This window comes from Saimiri boliviensis, chromosome 18 (assembly GCF_048565385.1).
Source record: "Saimiri boliviensis isolate mSaiBol1 chromosome 18, mSaiBol1.pri, whole genome shotgun sequence".
NCBI lineage: Eukaryota > Metazoa > Chordata > Mammalia > Primates > Cebidae > Saimiri > Saimiri boliviensis.
The window spans coordinates 320,295-341,735 of record NC_133466.1 but is presented as its reverse complement, the minus strand read 5'-3'; the positions used below and the strand labels follow the sequence as shown (position 1 = coordinate 341,735).

Here is a 21,441-nt window from a genome sequence, read left to right as displayed (position 1 = left end):
TTGCACAAGCTGGAGTGCAGTGGCTCAATCTCAGCTCACTGCAGTCTCTACCTGTTGGCTTCAAGCAGTTCTCTTGCCTCAGCTTCCCGAATAACGGGGACTACAGGCATGTGCCACCATGCCCAACTAATTTTTGTATTTTTAGTAATGATGGGTTTTCACTATGTGTTGGCCAGGCTGGTCTTGAACTCCTGACCTTGTCATCTGCCTGCCTTAGCCTCCCAAAGTACTGGGGTTACAGGCATGAGCCACCATGCCCAGCCTATGTTTTTTTTTGTTGTTTTTTTTTTTTTAATTCACAATCCTGCTTTTTAATTCCTTAAACATATTGATAATGGTTATTTTAAAGTACCATTTTGTATAGCTTTCTATTACTGTTTCTCATGGTTTTTAGTCTTAGCTTCTTGCTGCCATATGTGCCTAGTTATTTCTGATCAAATGCCAGACATTGTCCATTTAGTGATAATTTGTGACCACAAAGGGTTTCCTTTTGCATCTGATAGGTAGATAGGCTGGGAGTACATGCAATCCAAGATGACCTTAATGTACATATAGAGAAAGTGATTTGAAACTGGCTCCAGTCCTTGTGAGGGCTGCTCTATTTTTAGTTCATACCCAAGGTGTGATCCTTCTAAGTCCCAACAAACAACCTAGGGTGCTTTCCAAGGCACTTCCTCCTCAATGAACTCCTAGCTCTCAAGTCTGTCAAAGTTCTGCTCAGTTCAACTACTTGGTGATTACTTTTTGACTTGACTTGGCCCTCAGTTCTTTACTTCTGTAATGTCTTCAGATTTAAAGAAAAATTTTAATGTGATCTTTTTAGTTGTTCCCATTGGAAAAGTTGGTCTTAGATCTATAATTTTGTCACTGTCATAAATGGAATTCCTACGTGTGTGTATGTATTCAGTTTAATGAAAATATTTTCCATATTTTATTAAACTTTGAGATAAAAGAAAATATTTACTAAACATTTAAAAAGTCTTTAATTACAAATGAATGAGACAATGGACATTCAAACACTACTGTGGAAGCATATCTACACTCTTCAATGTTAAGCATAATGATTTGTTTAGTATTATTGTTATTTTTAATGTCTCATTCTGCAATTCAGGCTGGAGTGCAGTGGTGCCATCATAACTTACTGCAGCCTTGAACTCCTGGGCTCAAGCAGTCTTCCCACCTTAGCCTCCCTAGTAGCTTGGGCTATAGGCATGTGCCACCATAGCCAGCTAATTATTATTTTTTTTTCTTTTTTTGTAGACAGGGTCTCTTTATGTTGTCCAAGGTGGTCTCTAACTATTGGGCTCAAGCAATCCTTCCACCTTGGCCTCCCAAAGTTCTGGTATTACAGATATGAGCCACCACACTTGGCTGCATAAATAATTTAAATTGCAGTCAGATATGCTCTACCTTTTTGTATTAGATATGATTGAGACTCTTGTGTTTGGAAGCTTTAAGACTTGAAAAGCGAAATCTTCACCTGTTTATATTAAGTATAAGAACCACTGTTATCAGTGAATGGTGCCACCATGCAAAACATTGATCTTCACAGATTTTCTTCAACTTTTCTTCTGTGTCACAGGCTTGGAGACTGCCTTTTTTGTTTTCTTTTTTTCTTTTTTTCTTTTTTTTTTTTGTGGCATCTGTCTTCAAGTTTAAGACATAACTGAGACAGGGTAGTTTATAAAAGGAAAGCAGTTTAATGGACTCACAGTTCCACATGGCTGGGGAGGCCTCACAGTCATAGCAAAAGACAAAGAAAGCAAAGGGGTGTCCTACGTGGTGGCAGGCAAGGGGGCGTGTGCAGGGGAACTGCCCTTTCATTAAACCATCAGATCTTGTGAGACTTAATCACTGTCTGGAGAACAGCATGGAGAAAAACCTGCCCCCATGCATGATTCAGTTACCTCCCACTGAGTCCCTCCCACAACATGTGGAGATTATTACAATTCAAGTGAGATTTGGGTGGGGACACAGAGCCAAAGCATATCAGGTATGGATCACCCCTCATTTTATTGTTTCTTCTCTTCTCTGTGGGTACTTCCAGTAGGACCTGTCTAGTCCAGTGGCAGCTGTGGGCTTTCCCAGCTACCATGGCACAGAGACCTTGCCTTGGGATCCTGGGTAAGTAAGCTTGTGTGGCCCAAGTTGGGACCTAGTGGACTTTTTGGACCCCTTCTTTGTCAGCAAAGCAAAGACCAACACTTTTCCAAAGGAATAAACACTGGTAACTCTGTCTAGCTCACTTGGGTCCAAAGTCTCTGGTGTGTATCTGATTTCTGCCTGGTGTCCACCTTGGAGGCGGTCAGAGTGACCTGACCAAAAGCAGACTGTATGGTACTGGATTAGAACCTGCTGGGCCCTTGGGGCTCCCACCCACTGTGCCATGCCCTTTTGGGGTGCTCCTTCCGTAGCCACACTGGTTCGTTGTGAAGCCACCCAGCTGCTAACTACCTGAAGTACTTCTTTGTCAGATACTCCTTTCAGACTCTGGGAAGTTGATTTGCTCGAACCCAGGAGTTCAAGGCTGCAGTAAGCTTTGCCACTGCACTCCAGTCTGGGTGACAGAGTGAGACCTGACTCTAAAAAGAGAAAAAGAACAGTACCATCATCCCAAAACACTCCTTATACTATCCCTTTGCAGTCTCTCCATCCCTCAGCTGGTCTGTTCCTATCTTTATGGGTTTATCTTTTCAGAAATGTCATATAAATGTAATCATACAGTAGGTAACTTTCAAGAATGGGTTCTTTCCCTCAATGTAATGTATTTTGAAATTCATTCACATTTTTGCAAGTATCAGTAGTCCGTTCCTCTTTCTTGCTGAGTAGTTTTCCATTGTATGGTTATATCACAGTCTGTTTATCCATTCACTTGACATCTGGGTTGTTTCTAGTTTTTGGTGATTAAGAATAAAGCTGCTATAAACAATTGTGTACAGGTTTTGCTGTGAACACAAGTTTTTACTTCTATAGGATGGGTCATCTGGTGAGTGTTTGCTTAACTGTGTAAAAAAACTTCCACATTGTTTTCCAGAGTGGCTGTACCATTTTGCATGCCCACCAGCAATGTATAAGAGTTTCTGTGAGGGCTGGGCACAGTGGTTTACACCTGTGATCCCAGCACTTTGGGAGACCCAGGTGGGTGGATCACAAGGTCAGGAGTTTGAGACCAGCCTGGCTAACGTGGTGAAACCTGGTCTCTACTAAGAATACAAAAATTAGCTGAGCGTGGTGGCGTGTACCTGTAGTCCCAGCTACTAGGGAGGCGGAGGCAGGAGAATCGCTTGAACCCAGGAGGCAGAGGTTCCAGTGAGCCGAGATTGTACCATTACACTGCAGCCTGGGCAACAAGAGTGAAACTCTGTCTCAAAAAAAAAAAAAAAAAAAAAATCAGTGAAACCAAAACCTGGTTCTTTGAAAAGATAGTAAATTTGATAAACCTCTAACAAGAGTGACAGTGAAAAAATACAAATTACCAAAGACACAAATTACCGAAGTCAGGAATGAAAGAGGCACTATTACTATAGATAGCAGAGGAGGCTGAGGCGGGAGAATCACTTGAACCTGGAAGGCAGAGGTTGCAATGAGCCAATTATGCCACTGCACTCCAGCCTAGGCAATAAGAATGAAACTGTGCCTCAAAAAAAAAATCTAGTCCGTATAATTATATACTGTACATAATACTTGGTAATGATAATAAATTAATGTAACTGGTTTATGTATTTACATTTTGTTATTTTAGAGTATACTCCTTATATATAAAAGAAGTTAGCCATCAAATAGCCTCAGGCAGACCCTTTGGGAACTATTCGAGAAGAAGTCTTTGTAATCATAGGAAGTGTCAGCTTCCATGCATGGTATTACATACTCTGAAGACCTTCCAGTAGGTTAAGATGTGGAGGTGGAACACAGTGTAATTGGTGATCTCTGTGTGAGCCTAGGCTAATGTATGGAAGTGCGTTAGTTTTTAACTGAAAAGTTTTAAAAGTGAGAAAGCCCCCCCTCCCCCCAAAAAAAACCGTAAAACTTAAAAAATATAGAAAAGCTTATAAGCTGGGCATGATGGCTCATGCCTGTAATTCCAGCACTTTGGGAAGCCAAGGTGGGAAGATTGCTTGAGACTGTGAGTTGGAGACCAGCCTAGATAATGTGACAAGACCGAGTCTCCACAAAAAATTAAAAAATTAACTGGGTGTGCTAGAGCAGTGCCTGTAGTGCTAGCTACTAAGGAGACTCATGTGGAAGGATTGCTTAAGCCCAGTAGTTCCAGGCTGTGGTGAGCTATGATTGTAACACTGTACTCCAATCTGTTTGTTCAGAGACAGAGCAAGACCCTGTCTCTTAAAAAAAAAGCAAGAAAGAATAAGGATATAAAGAAAGAAAATATTTTTGTACAGCTGTGCAGTATGTTGGTGTCTTAAGCTGTGCTATTATAAAGGTTAAAAAGTTTTTTAAAAGCTGTGTTAAGCTAAGGTTAATTTATTATTGAGGAAAGAAAACGTTTTTCTACAAATGTAGTATAGCCTAAGTGTAAAGAGTTTATTAAGTCTACAGTCATTTACAGTAATATCCTAGGCCTTCATATTCACTCACCCCTCGCTGACTGACACACAGCAACTTCCATTCCTGTAAGCCTAGTTCATGGTAAATGCTCTATACAGATGTACTATTTTTCATCTTTTATACCATATTTTTAGTGTACCTTTTCCTTGTTTAGATATTTTAAACACACAAATACCATTGTGTCACAACTGCCTACAGTATATAGTACAGTAACATACTGTACAGGTTTGTAGGCTAGGAGCAATAGGCTATACTACACAGCTTAGATGTGTAGTAGGTTATACCTTCGAGGTTTGTGTATATATACTCAAATGATGTTTGTACAACAATGAAATTGCCTAACAATGCATTTCTCAGAATGTACCCCTATCATTAAGTGACACATGACTTTTTCTTCTTTTTTTGAGACAGAATCTCGCTCTGTTGCCCAGGCTAGAGTGTAGTGGCCCACTGCAACCTCCACCTCCCAGGTTCAAGTGATTCTCCAGCCTCAGCCTCTCAAGTAGCTGGGAATACAGAAGGGGGGTGCCACCACACCCAGCTAATTTTTCTATTTTTAGTATAGATGGGGTTTTACCATGTTGGCCAGGCTGGTATTGAACTCCTGACCTCAGGTAATCCGCCCACCTTGGCCTCTCAAAGTTCTGGATTACAGGCATGAGCCACCTGGCCCACATGACTATTTTCAACATCTTAGATGAAATGGACCAATTTCTTGAAAGCCACAAAACCCCAAAACTCATCAGTAATAAAGCAGAAACCTGAATAGTCCTATAACTACTAAATAAATTAAATTCATAGTTTAAAAACCTGGAAAATAAACCTGCAGCACCATATTGTTTCACTGGCAAATTTAATGAGACATCTAAAAAAGAAAATACCAATTCTGTGCAATCTCTTCCATGTGTTTTAAAACTTCTTCCTTTGAGATAATTTTAGACTCGAAGTTGCAAAAATAGTACATGGAATTCATCTGGTTACCCCCAGGAACATCTTATGTAGCCATTATACATCGTTAGAACCATCCCCATACATTCTTAATGACAAAGGATTATGTGTCTAAAAATTTTAAAGAATGAAAGTATGTGAAGTAAAAAATGAAATCTGTCTTACACCCTAACCCAAAGGCAAACAAATCACTCCACAGGGGAAAACACTATTAATAATTAGTTGTACATCCGTACAACTAATTTTATTTACTTTGATCAGAATGGAATCATTCTATATATATATATATATATTGCTTTTCAACTTGCTCTTTTTACCCAGTAGGATACCCTGAATCCATGTAAGTGATATTTAACCCCAGTTACCCCAAATAAGAGGATTTTAAGATTGACAGAATTCTGTAAAGACGTTTGGCAGCGTATTTATTTATTTTTATTGACAATTAGATTGTTTTGCCTTATTTGCCATCACATATAGCGTGCACTAATCCTTGTTCCTGTGACCTGAAGGGGTCGTTGAGTGCTTTTGAGAATGTGTTTTTAGAAATTGTGTTGCTGAGTGAAGAACTTGGTGATATTACTTGGGATTTGGCATCTGTAACCCCAGGTGAGATTCTTCTGCAGCAGTGGAATTCAGCCAGAGCCACATACTATACCTCTGTGATGTTGACTAATTGCCTCTCATACCCCACATGCACATTTGAAAATTACTGCCTTCTAAACCTTAAACACTTGTGTACAAGTTGATATTTAATAAGTGAAATTGTACAGTTATATCCTGAACCTGATGAGGACTGTCACTGCAGCAATGAGTGTGTTGGTGTGAGCAGTGGCTGGCTCTCTCTGGACCTGGGGGTGTCCAGTGAAGGTGTGAGGGGGTGAACAAGGATGACGTTTCCAAGGAGCACCTGGGTCAGAGCAGTGGATCAGGTGTGCTCATTGCCTTGAGGATGGGGTGGTTTTAAAAATGGAAGACTTATGGAAGAAAACAGATTTATAATATGCCATTCAGGTCAATTAAATACACAGATACAAAGCAGACTGCATTCTGCAGAATATATTCTGAAAAACACTAAAAAACTGTGTAAAAGATACTATAGAAAGACACGGTAAGAAAATATGTCTAAAAGACACTAAATGCAAAGAAAAAGTTGCCTGAAGGGATGGAACACAGTTGGGACAGAGGGAATAAATAAATGGAAGGAGAGACAGATAAGCTTTGGAGGAGACAGACAGGCTTGGGAGGAACCGAGTGAGCTCTCAGAGCAGAGGCTCTGTGCGGAGGGCAGGGCTTGGGCGCAGTGCAGGGTGGAGTAGGTTGTGGTAGGCTGCTCTGGACCAGAGTCAGCTGCCTGGCCCTCAGGCCCTGGCCTCCTTGGCCTCAGGCTCTTCTGTAGGATGGCAAATTAATGCCTACCAAGAGGCTTCCGTTGAGGCTTAACTTAGATAACAGATATTCAACGGCATCAGTATGTTCACACAACAAATCCTACAATAAAAAATTAAAGTAAATATTCGGTTACGTATTCAATAAACGACATCAGTCTGTGTCTTTTGATTCACCAGCAACCTTACTGCTTTGTTTGTTTTGAGAGGAGGGAGGTCTCACAAAACACTAAAAACTCTTACTGTGTTCACCCAGAGGACAAGCTAGTCAGGAGAATTGTAATATATAATTCTGGTCTAAATAAAGTCTTCAAAACATCACAGATCCACTGTTAGAACTTCAGGTGTGTGTAGGAAACCAAATAGTGTGCTTAGGTTAACAAGTATTTCCATGATGGTGCATTTCCTACCTCATTCCTAGGTGGTTTGATTTGTTTTCAGACTACTTTTCCTTATGATAATTTATTGGAACAGCCGTCCTTTTTCCTCCTTTCCCAAGGACACCCCTTGGCCTAGGAGGGCTTGTGCCCCATGGGTCCCATATTCCATTACTTGGAAAACTTGAACCTGCACAGGAATTACTGGAGGATCTTGATAAAGTACAGGTTTGGTTTCCGTCAGTTTGGGGTATAGCTCAGAATTTGCATTTTTATCAGGCTCCCAGGGATGCTGATCACAATTTAAAAAAAAAATACAAAGCCTTGTGTCGAGGGCTGACTTTCAATAGATCGCAGCGAGGGAGCTGCTCTGCTAAGTACAAAACCCCAACCCAGAAGCAGGTCGTGTACGAATGGTTTAGTGCCAGGTTCCCCCTGACCATGCATTGCGTGATGGGCAACGGGGCGGCCGCCTTTCCTGCCGCAGTAGCAGCCCGTTTCCCAGGACGAGGGACACTCCACACCGGACCCCAGTCCCGGCACACGGCGGGACACACCCCAAGCAGGGTGGAGCGGCCCGCGGGACAGCGAGGGACCGGCTATCCGAGGGAGGCCATCCGAGGCCCCGCAGCGCTGCTGTCTCGTTCTGCCTGGGTGGGATTCTGACTTAGAGGCGTTCAGTCATAATCCCACAGATTGTAGCTTCGCCCCATTGGCCCCTCAGCCAAGCACATAAACCAAATGTCTGAACCTGTGGTTCCTCTGTACTCAGCAGGATTACCATGGCAACAACACATCAGCTGATCACATTTTTTTTTTTTTTTTGAGACGGAGTTTCGCTCTTGTTACCCAGGCTGGAGTGCAATGGAGTGATCTCAGCTCACCGCAACCTCCGCCTCCTGGGTTCAGGCGATTCTCCTGCCTCAGCCTCCTGAGTAGCTGGGATTACAGGCACGCGCCACCATGCCCAGCTAATTTTTTATATTTTTAAGAGACGCGTTTCACCATGTTGACCAGGATGGTCTCCATCTCTCAACCTCATGATCTACCCGCCTCGGCCTCTCAAAGTGCTGGGATTACAGGCGTGAGCCACCGCGCCTGGCCCAAAATTCCCTTTTTCTTTCCTCACTCCCATCCCCTGGCAACCACTACCTGCCTCTGACTCTATGGCTGTATCTTTTCCAGAGTGTAATAAAAATTGAATATTCAGCATACAGCCTTTTGAGTCTGGCTTCTTTCACTCAGCAGCATTCATGTGAGATCTATCCAAATTGCTGTATCAGTAATTTATTCCTTTCTTATTGCTGAGTGGTATTCCATTTTATGGATCCATGATAGTTTATTTGTCCAATCACTCCATGGAAGGACATTAGTGTTTCCAGTTTTTCAATTATGAATTAATTTTAAATTTAAAAATTTTGGAATTGGAGAAGAAATGCAATTCTTTTTTCTATTGTTGTTTTAGGTGACATCACTCAAAAAGGATATGAAAAGAAAAGGGCAAAGCTGCTTGCACGTTATATACCACTTATTCAAGGTAAGTTCAATACACTCAGGTGTTTCATAGCAATTACATTTTTTCATAAAACATGATTTAAAAATTGTTTTTAGAGTTTAACATTCGTTAGCAATGTTAAACCAAGTTTAAACGTTGGTATATGTTGATTATTGATTGAGATGGGGTCTTGCTATGTTTCCCAGACTGGTCTTGAAAAATATGCATCTAATATTAATACAATCCAAAGGCATAGATTATAATTTAAAGCTCTGGCTTGGTACAGATCTCAGACCTCATTCCCAAAGAAGATTTTTTTTATTTTTATGATTATGAACAGCCTGGCGCATTTCCTTACCGGGGCTAGAACATCTATTATAAAGACGTCAGTTCTTCCCACATTAGATTGATTTGTGGATTCAGTGCATTCATTTCAATAGTTTTTTTTTTCTTTGTGGAATTTAATAACTAACAAGTTAGTTCTAAAATGTATATCCGAGTATAAAAGGTCAGGAGACCCAAAATATGTTCAGAAAAGAATGAGGTGAGAGGATTGTCCCAACCAGGATATGAAGAGTTATTATAAAGCCATTGTCACTAAGACAGGGTGGACAGCCCAGACAAATGCATAGATGTGTGGACTTTGCACATGGGAACGGTGGCATGGCAGGCATGGTGCTGGCATAGTTCTTTGTCCACATATAAAACACATGACATTGGAGACAAAAATCAGTTCCAAATGTATTAGGCCTAAATGTGAAAGGCCTTTAAAGCCTTTAGAAAATCTTACAGGACAATTGTTATAATCTCAAGATAGGAAGGATTTTTTCACATCACTAAAGGTGCCAAAACTCAGGAACCATAAACGAAAGGATTGATTAATTGGACTACATGAAAATTAAGAACTTCTGATCATCAAACATCATCATAAAGAGATTGCAAAGGCAAACTTCAGAGTGTGAGAAGATAGCCGTAACACAAATAAGAATTAGTATCCAGAATGTACCAAGCAGTGCTGCCCAGTAGAACTTCTTGCATGTTCTCTGACTGCATTGTCCAGTATATGAAACAGCAGCGTGTATGATGATTGAGCATAAGAGACAAGGTGTCACTCTGTTTCTCAGGCTGGTGTGCAGTGGTGTGATCATAGCTCACTTCAGTCTCAAACTCCTGTGTTTAAGCAATCCTCTCGCCTCAGCCTCCTGAGTACGTGGGATTACAGGTGTACACCACCACGACCAGCTCATTGACTGAGATGGGGTCTGCTATGTTGCCCAAGCTGGTCCTCAACTTCTAGCCTCAAGCAATTTTTCAGCCTTGGCCTTCTAAAGTGGTGGGATTACAGGTGTGAGCCACCATACCTTCCATTAATTTAATTAGTTTAAACTTAATAGCCAGAAAGTCTTTCAGCATAAGAAAATGTCCAGTAGAAAATGGATGAAGATTCAAATATGTGTTTCATAAGAGGAAATCCAAATAGCCAATGAGCAAATAAAAAGATGTTTAACCTCACTGGTAATCAGAGAAATGCACATTATAACCCCCTCCAACTTTCCTGTTGGAGAAGATTCAATCAGTAGGGTGCAGGCAGCTAGTATTAAGTAGTAAAGTTGAAGAGGTGCAGCAGTTCTTCAGGTACATACTTGCCCTAGAGAAACTCATGTTTGTTTGCACCTTATTCTGTTGTACAAGAATGTTCATTACATCTGTAAACTGCCAAGAACTCAAATACCCATCAACAGAATTCATACAGTGGAAAGCCCAAGAGCTATGCGCATCAGCAAAGATGAATCTTACAAACATAATGGGGATAAAGAAGCAATTACAAAGGCATATAGCCAACACAAGGTAAAAAAAACTTCCATCCGAGCTATTAATATTTAGGGACCTTGCACAGTGAGTGCAGAAAGTAAAGGAAGTGGTTTTCAAAGACTCTAGCACACCATTTCCTCATGGAAGTTAGATTGGAGAGGGCCACAGGGACTCCTAAGACACTAAGTGTTTTATTTCATAACCTATGGGTTTCTTGATGATATTCTTAAACTGTACACATGCTTTATATTGCCCATATTGGTATGATGCATTTCATAATCAACAGCAAGAAGATTTAGGAGGCTCTTTATATGCTGATTTTTTTTTTTTTTTTTTTTGAGACGGAGTCTCGCTCTGCTGCCCTGGCTGGAGTGTAATGGCACGGTCTTGGCTCACTGCAACCTCCGCCTCCTGGGTTCACACGATTCTCCTGAGTAGCTGAGATTACAGGTGCCTGCCACCATGCCCAGCTAGTTTTTGTGTTTTTAGTAGAGATGGTGTTTCACCACGTTGGTCAGGCTGGTCTTGAACTCCTGACCTTGTGATCCACCTGCCTCGGCCTCCCAAAGTGCTGGGATTATAGGTATGAGCCACTGTGCCCGGCCTATATGCTGATATTTATTCATCTAAAATAGAAACAAACTCAGGGTAAAATTGGAATTGAAGGAAACTATTCAAAATATCTTTAAGGCCCATTTGTCCAAAATCACCAGCAATCATCAAACTAAACAATTGGATACTGTAGCCATTTCCATTCCAAGTAGGTCAACAGAAATACTGGCCATGCCCACCCTTACTCCACATTATTTGGGTGGCCACAGCTGATGCAATACGATGGGAAAACAAAGCAGAATAAATATTAGAGAACAAAAGATAATCATCTTTAAATGTAGGTGGTATTATTTTATACCTCAGAAACTCATGTGACTGCTCATTTAACTTTTAGAATTAGTAATTTTGGTTTGATACATGTAAAGATAGACGGTAAATATGTGGCTTTTCTCTAGCAATATTTCTGTTTTCAAACATGAAAAAAATCTTATAATGAAAACAGATTGTCAAATGCTTATCAGTGCATTTAGTAAGAAAGACAAAACCTATATTAGGATTGTAAAATCTAATTGAAAGAAATAACCAAGACCTAAATATATGAAGAAACATACCAGTTTCCTAACTGGAAAAACTTAACATCCTGTAAAACTGGCAGATTCCAAGTTAATGTGTGAATGTAATGTAGTCCAGTCTGAATACCAGCCCTGAGGTTCTCCTGGACCTAGAGTTGGAAGTGACCCATTAGGAGGGGAAAAGTTCTGAGAGTAGCCTATAAATTTTTGAAAAAGTACACTAGAGATAAAGGACTGGCATTTGAGTTACTAAACTTGATTGTGCATGCTTTATAGTCACCACAGGAGGATGTCAGTGTATGGAGTACATGACCCAGTCAGTGGAAGAGAATCCAGACGTGATTTGAGAGGATATGAAGGAGGAGGGTCAATTTAATACTTGGTACTATCCTTCTGCAGGCAGGAACCGTCTTCCTCCTCCCCACCATTAGTGAACATAAACTTCAGAAGAATTAAAGTTCTAAATATGTTTTTATTTATAAAAATCATGAAATTCAGGAGAATATTTGAACACCCTTTTGCTTGGAATTGTATTCATAGGCAAGATAGGAGACCTGGAAGCTGGAAAGGAAACGATGGACAGGTGTGACAGGCTCCCTAAGAATGAGAACATTTCAGAATGACTGAGCTGCCAGCAGCGAGGCCGCAGCTCTGTGTGTGTACACAGTTCAAGGTGTCCCCAGCAGACAAGGAGTGAGGATTCTTGGTCTTTTGGGGGGGTCTTTTGTTGGGTAAAGTAACAGAAATCCAAAGAAGAGGAAATGTGGATGGGCAATAAACATTAAATTATATTCAGCCTCTCTAGTAGATATGGAAATGCAAATTAAAGGACACCGTTTTTCTCTTATCAGATTGGCAGAATTCTGGAACTTTTTATAACATCTAGTGCTGACAGTGGGGAAATGGCACTTTCATACATTACTTGTAGGAGTGTGAATTGCTGTAACCTTTTTGGAAAGTTACCTCTTCATATCTGTTAAATTAAAAATATATCTACTACTTCATCCAATAATTTCACACTGGGTTTTGTATCTTTGTTGAATAAATGAATTTATCTCAAAGAATAAAAGGATGCATATTTTGGACTGTTGAAGTTTAAGGAAGTCCATTTGTGTATATGTCACTTCACAGCATGCTTGTTTATCATCATAAGGTGTAAGACTCTGTATTGTCTAAAGTTGTTTTATCCAGTCACAAAAAGCCGAAAGCTAGTAGGGGCACTGCTTAATATATGTTTTGTACATAAATGTGTGTGTGTGTGTGTGTGTGTGTGTGCACGCACACATGCACACAAATATACATGTATATGTACATATGTATGCTCAAATTTTGAAGGACTAACGTTGATTTCTGTAGATAGTGTTCCTTTTCTCCAGTGCTGCATAACTGACCACCCCAAAATGCACGTAGTGCTTGAACAACATCAGCAGCATCTGTTCCACTCACAAATGTGGAATGCAGGCCCAGCTCAAATGTTACCTTGTCCCTGTCCACAGAGCCAGAGCTGGGTGCTCAAGTCCTGGTCTGACATCCTGTGAGGGCTCCTCAGTCACGGCTATGGTTGTTGGGGTGGAGAGACTCCTGCTGCCATGCACCTGGCTCCCCACCCCTGCCTGTGTTTCCCTTTGTCCTCATGTGGCTTCTCCACCGTGGGGCTTAGCACTTTAGACTTGGTGTGTGGTGTTGCAGAGAGCCAGATGGAGCTGTGTCACCTTCACGACCAGCCTTGGAAGTCACACAACATCACTTCTGTGACACTGTACTTGTTGGGGCGGTCACTGACCTGCCCAGGTTTGAGGCAGCGTGGACTCTGCTTCTTCAGGGAGTGGTAAGGGCTGGAGGAGCCAGTGGGATTGGAATTCCTGCTGGCCAATTTTATGAGACATTTTGAAACAAAGGTTAAAGCTAAACAGATATGTTTGTTGAAGCACATCTGCAGGTTTTACTTTGTGCTGTTTGCAGATGTCAGCAAGGGTTCAAATGATGCCAGGGATTTTGTTTAGTGACCTTGAACAATTGTTCCCCATTCCTTCATTCACTGGAATGTGTCTTGAGGTCATTTGTAGCCAGGGACCACTGCCTGGAGAGCAGAGGGCCTGGTGAGGGAGTGTGGAGAGCAGTAATGTGCTTTTCATTTGCCCCGATTTGAAGGCAGGGCAAGTGGGTGGTGCAGTGAGGGCAGTTGGCCCGGCTTGAGCAGGTCCCAGCCTCTGAGCACTTTGTGCCCTGACATCATCATTCTAATGCCCCTCTTGCTCTTGTTTTCTTTGCCTTTTCACTTTTTTTCCTGTTTTTTTTTTGTATCAGAGGGCTACTGGTGGACCCCAGTGGTGGTCTGGTGAGCTGTTTCTTACTCAGGGTTTACCAACGCTGTAGACAATGCTGGGCACGAGCAGCACAGGCCATTGTAGACTTGGAAACACAATTCAAAAGTGGGCTTTGAGAGGGCTTTCTACCATGGCTCACACCCCTGATGTGAACTGCTGGGTACTGTGCTGCCAAGGGTACAGGGCCAGCTGTTTGATCGTCGTCCTTCATGCAGTTGGTGAATGAGAGGCAGGGCTGGTGGGTGTGGGAAGAGAAGAGCAGGAAGTAGATGTTGCCCTTAACCCACAGCATTCATGTGTCTGTCACTGACTTCCAGATTAAAGGCTCTTCGATAGAGTGTATGCAACAGATGAGAAGTGTATGCTATTTTAAATGGATTTTTTTGTAACTTGAAAAGCAAATTGTTCACATAAGGTATTCCCATATTGTGTTTCAGGAATAGACCCATCTCTGCAAGCAGAGCATAGAATTCCTGGGCCCTCACAAACCACTGCCGCAGTACCCAAGCAGCAGAAGTCACGGCCCACCACCTCGAGAGACGAGCGCTTCCGGTCAGGTAGAGTCACAGCCTGGGCAGTGAGAAAGGGCGATGGGCCTGGAGCTCGCAGACTCCCACCGTGAAGTCTTTCAGTTATTTTTTCTTTGCCACAATATCTGCCAAAGAAATTGTCTTCATGTGAGCAGTAATGTACATAATCATGTTTTTTTCAAGAAAAACATTTAACCTTCACATAATCACAGTCTGTTTTAATGTATTATGTAGCTTTAGTGGCATTTTCTTAGGGGATGCCTTCAAAAATCTCTGGAGACGTCTTCCTCTCCCTCTTAATAGAGTAACTTCTTTAAAACTTTTATACACTTTTCCACTTTGAAGTTGATACTAATACTTTTTGTGCATTATGGAGCAGCTTTACTGCTAGGTGTAGGTGTTTTAGTATTGCTTTTTCTGATTTTGGAGATTTCCTTCCAATTAGATTTCTGCCTCTGTGGCAGTGCTTTTATGAATATTTAAATTTGTCTCTGATAATTTTACTTGAATCAAAAAAATGTCCATTGAAAAAAATTCATGTTTTCTATTATCAGTTATATATATATTTTTTTTTTTGAGGAGGAGGAGTTTCGCTCTCGTTACCCAGGCTGGAGTGCAATGGCACGATCTCGGCTCACTGCAACCTCCGCCTCCTGAGTTCAGGCAATTCTCCTGCCTCAGCCTCCTGAGTAGCTGGGATTACAGGCACGCGCCACCATGCCCAGCTAATTTTTGTATTTTCAGTAGAGACGGGGTTTCACCATGTTGACCAGGATGGTCTCGATCTCTTGACCTCGTGATCCACCCGCCTCGGCCTCCCAAAGTGCTGGGATTACAGGCTTGAGCCACCGCACCCGGCCTTATAAGTTATATATTAATAACTTGAGCACATTATCTGTTTAATATTTTCATCACTGTGTGATTGTACATTTTCTTCACATTTAAGTTCTTTTGATAAGCCTTTTTCAGAACAAATTTTAATAGGGATAATGGTTGTTTCAAGAATACTGAAGACAAAGATTAAGATTTTAAATGTTTTTTTAAACAGGGAGTGTGACGAAATAGTCTAAGAAATATTTGACCAGATAATGTCTTATCAATTTGATATACATTTATAAAAAACTTTATCACATGGAAAATGGCTTCTTCTCTAATTACATAAATAATACATACTTAGTGTTAAATAGGTAAAAAATATTATACCAAGTTTAAGGACAAAGGTGAAGGTAAAAATCACCTGAAACTTCTGAATCCTGAGATAGCCACCCTCAGCATTTCACTGAGCAATGTTGTCTTCATACCTGGATGCAGATACACATGCACACATATATGTACTTTCCATGGACGTGGTCATTGAAAACGTCTCCTCCCTTCTTCCCTTCCTTATTTTCTACATGTCCCCACTCTTCTCCCCAGCCCTGCCCCTGCTCATGTAAGTGATACTAATAAACTGATTTCTGCCCTTGTGAAGATTATACTAGGTATATTCTTTATCTTTTGAATATAAGTCTTTTATCATAAATATGATTTGCCAATATTTTCTCTCAGGCTGTGGTTTGTCTTTGTGTTTCCTTAAAGTATCTTTTGAAGAGCAGAAGTTTTTAATCTTTATGAAGTCTAAGTTATCATTTTTTTAAATGGATAGTGCTTTTGTTCTTGTGTCTAATAAATCTTTGCTGGCCAGGCGCAGTGGCTCACGCCTATAATCCCACACTTTGGCAGGCCGAGGCGGGCAGATCACCGGAGGTTGGGAGTTTGAGACCAGCCTGACCAACATGGAGAAACCCTGTCTCTACTGAAAATACAAAATTAGCTGAGTGTGGTGGTACATGCCTGTAATCCCAGCTACTTGGCAGGCTGAGGCAGGAGAATCACTTGAGCCCAGGAGGCAGAGGTTGCAATGAGCCGAGATAGTGCCATTGCACTCCAGCCTGGGCAACAAGAGTAAAACGCCATCTCAAAAAAAAGAAAGAAAGAAAGAAAAGGAAAATCCTTGCCTAATCCAAGATTAGAAAGATTCTCTCTTGTGTTTTCTTGTACAAGTTTTATAGTTTTCGATTTTTAGTGCCATTTTAGAGCCCTAAGGTCTGTGATCCTTTTTTTTAGTTAATTCTAGTGTAAATACAAAGTATGGATCAGAGTTCATGTTTTTGGATGTAGATGTTCAGCTGTTTCTGTGCCATTCCTTAAGTCTATGTTTTCTCCAACGAATTCCCTTTGGACTTTTTTTTTTTAAGTAGTTGCACATAAATGTGTGCATCTATTTCTGGACTCTATTCTGTTGATCTATTCATCTGTCTTTTTTTTTTTTTTTTTTTTTTTTTTTGAGACGGAGTTTCACCCTTGTTACCCAGGCTGGAGTGCAATGGCGCGATCTCGGCTCACCGCAACCTCCGCCTCCTGGGCTCAGGCAATTCTCCTGCCTCAGCCTCCTGAGTAGCTGGGATTACAGGCACGTGCCACCATGCCCAACTAATTTTTTGCACTTTTAGTAGAGACGGGGTTTCACCATGTTGACCAGGATGGTCTCGATCTCTCGACCTCGTGATCCACCCGCCTCGGCCTCCCAAAGTGCTGGGATTACAGGCTTGAGCCACCGCGCCCGGCCTTTTTTTTTTTTTTTTTTTTTTAAGACAAAATCTCGCTCTGTCACGAGGCACTGGGCTGGAGTGCAATGGCGCAATCTCTGCTCGCTGCAACCTCCACCTCCTGGGTTCAAGCAGTTCGCCTGCTTCAGCCTCCCAAGTAGCTGGGACTACAGGCACGTCCCACCATGCCCAGCTAATTTTTTTTTTGTTTTTTGGTTTTTTTTAGTAGAGTCAGGGTTTCATGATCTTGGCCCTATGGTCTTGATCTCTTGACCTCGTGATCTACCTGCCTCGGCCTCTCAAAGTGCTGGTATTACATGCCTGAACCACTGCGCCCGACCTTTGAGACAGAGTCTCACACCGTTGCCCCAGCTGGAGTGTAGTGGTACGATCTCGGCTCACTGCAACCTCTCCTTCCAGGGTTCACACGATTCTCCTGCCTCAGTCTCCCAAGTAGCTGGGATTATAGGTGCCTACCACCACACTCGGCTGATGTTTTGTTTTTTTAGTAGAGATGGGGTATCGCTATGTTGGCCTGACTGGTCTCGAACTACTGTCCTCATGATTCACTTGCTTCAGACTCCCAAAGTGCTGGATTACAGGTGTGAGGCACTACGCCTGGCCCTTATCTGTCTTTATGGCAAAACAATGTTCTCTTGATGATTATACCTTAATAAGTGTTAAATCAGTAGTGTTAGTTTTTCAACTTTGTTTCATGTATGTGTTCTGTTGTACCTAATGTATCTTTGTTTTTCTCTGGCACTTTTAAGATTTTTCTCTTTATCACTATTCTGTGGACTGGATTATATCTCCTCTCTGAAATTCATATGTTGAAGCCTAACCCCAGTGGGATGATATTTGGAGTTTGGTCCTTTGGGAAGTAATTAGGTTTAGATGAGATCATGGGGGTGGAGCCCTCATGATGGTATTAGTATCCTTATAAGAAGAGGCATTATGGCTGGCTGTGGTGGCCCACACCTGTAATTCTAGCACTTTGGGAGGCTGAGGCAGGTGGATTGCTGCTTGACGCCAGGAGTTTGAGACCAGCCTGACCAACATGGCAAAACCCCATCTCTGCTAACAAAAATTAGCCAGGTGTGGTGGTACATACCTGTAGTCCCATGTACTCTGGAGATTAAGGCATGAGAAGAAGCTCTAGGCTCATCCTGGGTATTTCTTCCCCTACTCCAGATCCAGAATCTGCCATTTCTCAGGGTGGTTTTTTTTGTTTTGTTTTGTTTTTGAGACAGTCTTGCTCTGTCACCCAGGCTGGAGTGCGGTGGCATGATCTCGGCTCACTGCAGTCTTTGCCTCCTGGGTCCTAGTAATTGCCCTACCTCAGCTTCCCAGGTAGCTGGGATTACAGACACGTGCCACTATGCCCAGCTAATTTTTGTATTTTTAGTACAGATGGGGTTTCACCGTATTGATTGGCTGGTCTCAAATTCCTGACCTCAGGTGATCTGCCCACCTTGGCCTCCCAAAGTGCTAGGACTACAGGCGTAAGCCACCGCACCTGGCCTGCTCAGGGTGATTTTAAGTGAGGATGGTGTTTTAAGACCACAGTCTGAGCACTAGGGATGCTGATTGCTATTGGGCTGGTTGTTGTTTGTAGGCATTTTCAATGTACAGGGGTAAGACAGACTTCTAAAAGACAGAGTACCTCATTTCTTTGTAGTGAAGTGGTCTGTCAGATTCAGGACTGCAGGGTCTGTACTTCACCTCTTTTCTTCTTCCTCTTTTTCTTTCTCTCTGTCTCTCTCTCTTTTATTTTGAGACAGAGTTTTGCTCTTGTTGCCCAGGCCGGAGTGCAATGGTGCGATCTCGGCTCACCACAACCTCTGCCTCCTTGGTTCAAGCGATTCTCCTGCCTCAGTCTCCAGAGTAGCTGGGATTACAGGTGCCTGCCACCATGCCCAGCTAATTTTTGTAATTTTTAGTAAAAACAGGGTTTTGCCCTGCTGGTCAGGCTGATCTTCAACTCCTGAACTTAGGTGATTGACCTGCCTTGGCCTCCCAAAGTGCTGGGATTACAGGCATGAGCCACCATTCCTGGCCAAATCTCATAATGTTTTAAAAAATTTTACGAATTTGTATTGGGTTGCATTGAAAGCCCTCCTGAGCCCGTGGGCTCTGGGTTGAACAAGCTTGGTTTAAACCAACAACTAGATACACATTTAGGTTCATTTGTTTCACTTTATTTTCAATTTTGGGGATTTCTCTTTTATTCAGTTTCGATTTATAACTGTGGGAATGTTTTACCTGATTCCAAAGTTAGATCTACAAACAAACGAATGTTTAAAGAAATCTAGGACCAGCATGTGGGGATAGGCAGAGAGAGCTTCTATTCCTTTTACCCCCACTGAAAGCAAACAAAAACAGGAAACTTAATTTGCTACTTTATAACCCATCTTATAAAAAGTATTGTTACTGCTGTCCTTCCGGTGTAGATGTCCACACTGAAGCCGTGCAAGCAGCTTTGGCCAAGTACAAAGAGAGGAAGATGCCTATGCCTTCGAAAAGACGTTCTGTCCTTGTGCATTCGTCTGTGGAGACCTACACCCCTCCAGGTATTGATAATCAGTCTCAGGAGTGGCCTTTTTGAGTGGTTCACAGGCCTGATGTTGTCCTGTTTGCTTCCCATTGAATTTGGAAGATCCGTCTGGCCTGTAGTATAGATTGGACACGTTTGGAGATTAAAAATGTTTGCATATGCTCATATTCCTTACCTGAAAATCTGTGGTGTACATAGTGGTCTTATGTAAATGGGTACTCGCTTTCTGTAAGACTTTTTGTGTGGACACTAAGATGCTATTTATGTCTTTTAGTAAAGAGAGGAAACTAAAATAAGCACTGAGCTAAAGCTTCCTGAATTCAGAATTTTACAGTTATTCTCATCTTATTACCTATAATTTAACAGGTTGTGACCAGGACTTACATGCAGTAGTATAAGACTATTTGGAAAGTTTTGGGGCTTATTTTGTTGTGGTTTTGTTGGTATCATTAGAAATGAAAATTTTTTGTGTGAGTTTTCTCTCTAGCAATAATGTATTATAGTCTTCTGTTAAACTGTACAAGATGTTCATAGTGTCTAATGACTTCACATTCATGAACTTGTATTGTTGTCATATATTTAAGTAACAAAAATAGTGACACCCATTTTTGGTTTGATGCATTTGGAGATACTATACAATAAAACCAAACACACCAGATTCACAAGATGATTTAGTGGTTTTGGTAATGCTTTCTTGCTTAAAACAAAAGAAGTTTATTGTTGAAAAAAATCTTAGAAATGGTTGTCAAATAATTGTTTCTACTAAATATAGCTATAGATGGTATCTAATTTTAAAATAATATTTTAATAATTTTAAAACCCATAATAAACACACAGTCATGCTGACTTGAAGAAACCTTAACTTACAGTTAATTTTGTTGACTGAAGCAGTTGTCTTGGGGAAGGGATTCTTTTTAGAGCTAGTTCACATGATTCCCCTGAAAGGATGCATGTAGACAGGGCTGCGGGCCTCCCATGGCCACCATGTTGTTGCTGCGGCTGTGCACAGGCCAGGATGCTGCCTCTCTACCTCCACGGTGTAGGGTCGGGTGCAGTCTTGCTCCTGGGTGATGTTGACTGATGCGTGGATATGGTATCTGACTCTGTGTGGACATGCAGCGCAGCACCGGATATTCACAGAATGCTTACCAGTCAGGGTCTTCTTTGGTACTCGGGACCCCACCGAGGTACATGCTGAAGCCATTTAGGAGACAACAGCCTGTCTTCACTTTGAGTGTGTGTGGTTTCTGGGGCGCTGGAGGCTCATGGACTCATTTGCTCCACAGTAGGCCTCCTTGCATACCCTTCTAGATTAAGGGTGACCTTCAAGGTGACTGCAGAGCTGTGCCAGGTGTACAGAAGCATGCTGCACACAGGCCTGGGAGGCTCCAGTGCGAGTGGGAACTCCGTCCTTCTCTTGACTCATCCCAACATCATGCCTGTCATCATTATTTTAACCACAGACACGTCGTCTGCCTCAGAAGATGAGGGCTCTTTACGGCGACCCGGGCGACTCACCTCCACTCCGCTCCAGAGCCATTCCAGCGTCGAGCCCTGGCTCGACCGGGTCATTCAGGGCTCGTCCACCTCATCCTCTGCATCCTCCACCTCATCTCACCCGGGAGGGAGACCCACCGCCGCTCCCAGTGCTGCAGCCACGCCGGGGGCCGCCGCTGCCACTGCACTCGCAGGCCTTGAGGCCCACACCCACATAGGTCAGTAACAAGCTGCTGCGGCC

At 42.1% G+C, this 21,441-nt stretch overlaps 1 protein-coding gene across 6 annotated transcripts in view; it reads left to right on the top strand.

Moving 5' to 3' along the window:
* The window catches only part of DIP2A (disco interacting protein 2 homolog A), a 112,849-nt gene that overhangs the window by 21,823 nt on the left and 69,585 nt on the right, over positions 1 to 21,441 (top strand). For 5 of the 6 annotated variants that reach the window (XM_039480379.2, XM_039480377.2, XM_039480378.2 and 2 more), the window contains exons 2-5: positions 8,739 to 8,810; positions 14,469 to 14,588; positions 19,600 to 19,719; positions 21,167 to 21,418. In XM_039480379.2, coding sequence (XP_039336313.1) covers positions 8,739 to 8,810; positions 14,469 to 14,588; positions 19,600 to 19,719; positions 21,167 to 21,418 — 564 coding nt within the window. The remainder of the gene's footprint in view (positions 1 to 8,738; positions 8,811 to 14,468; positions 14,589 to 19,599; positions 19,720 to 21,166; positions 21,419 to 21,441) is intronic. The other variant, XM_039480381.2, reaches the window with a different exon arrangement.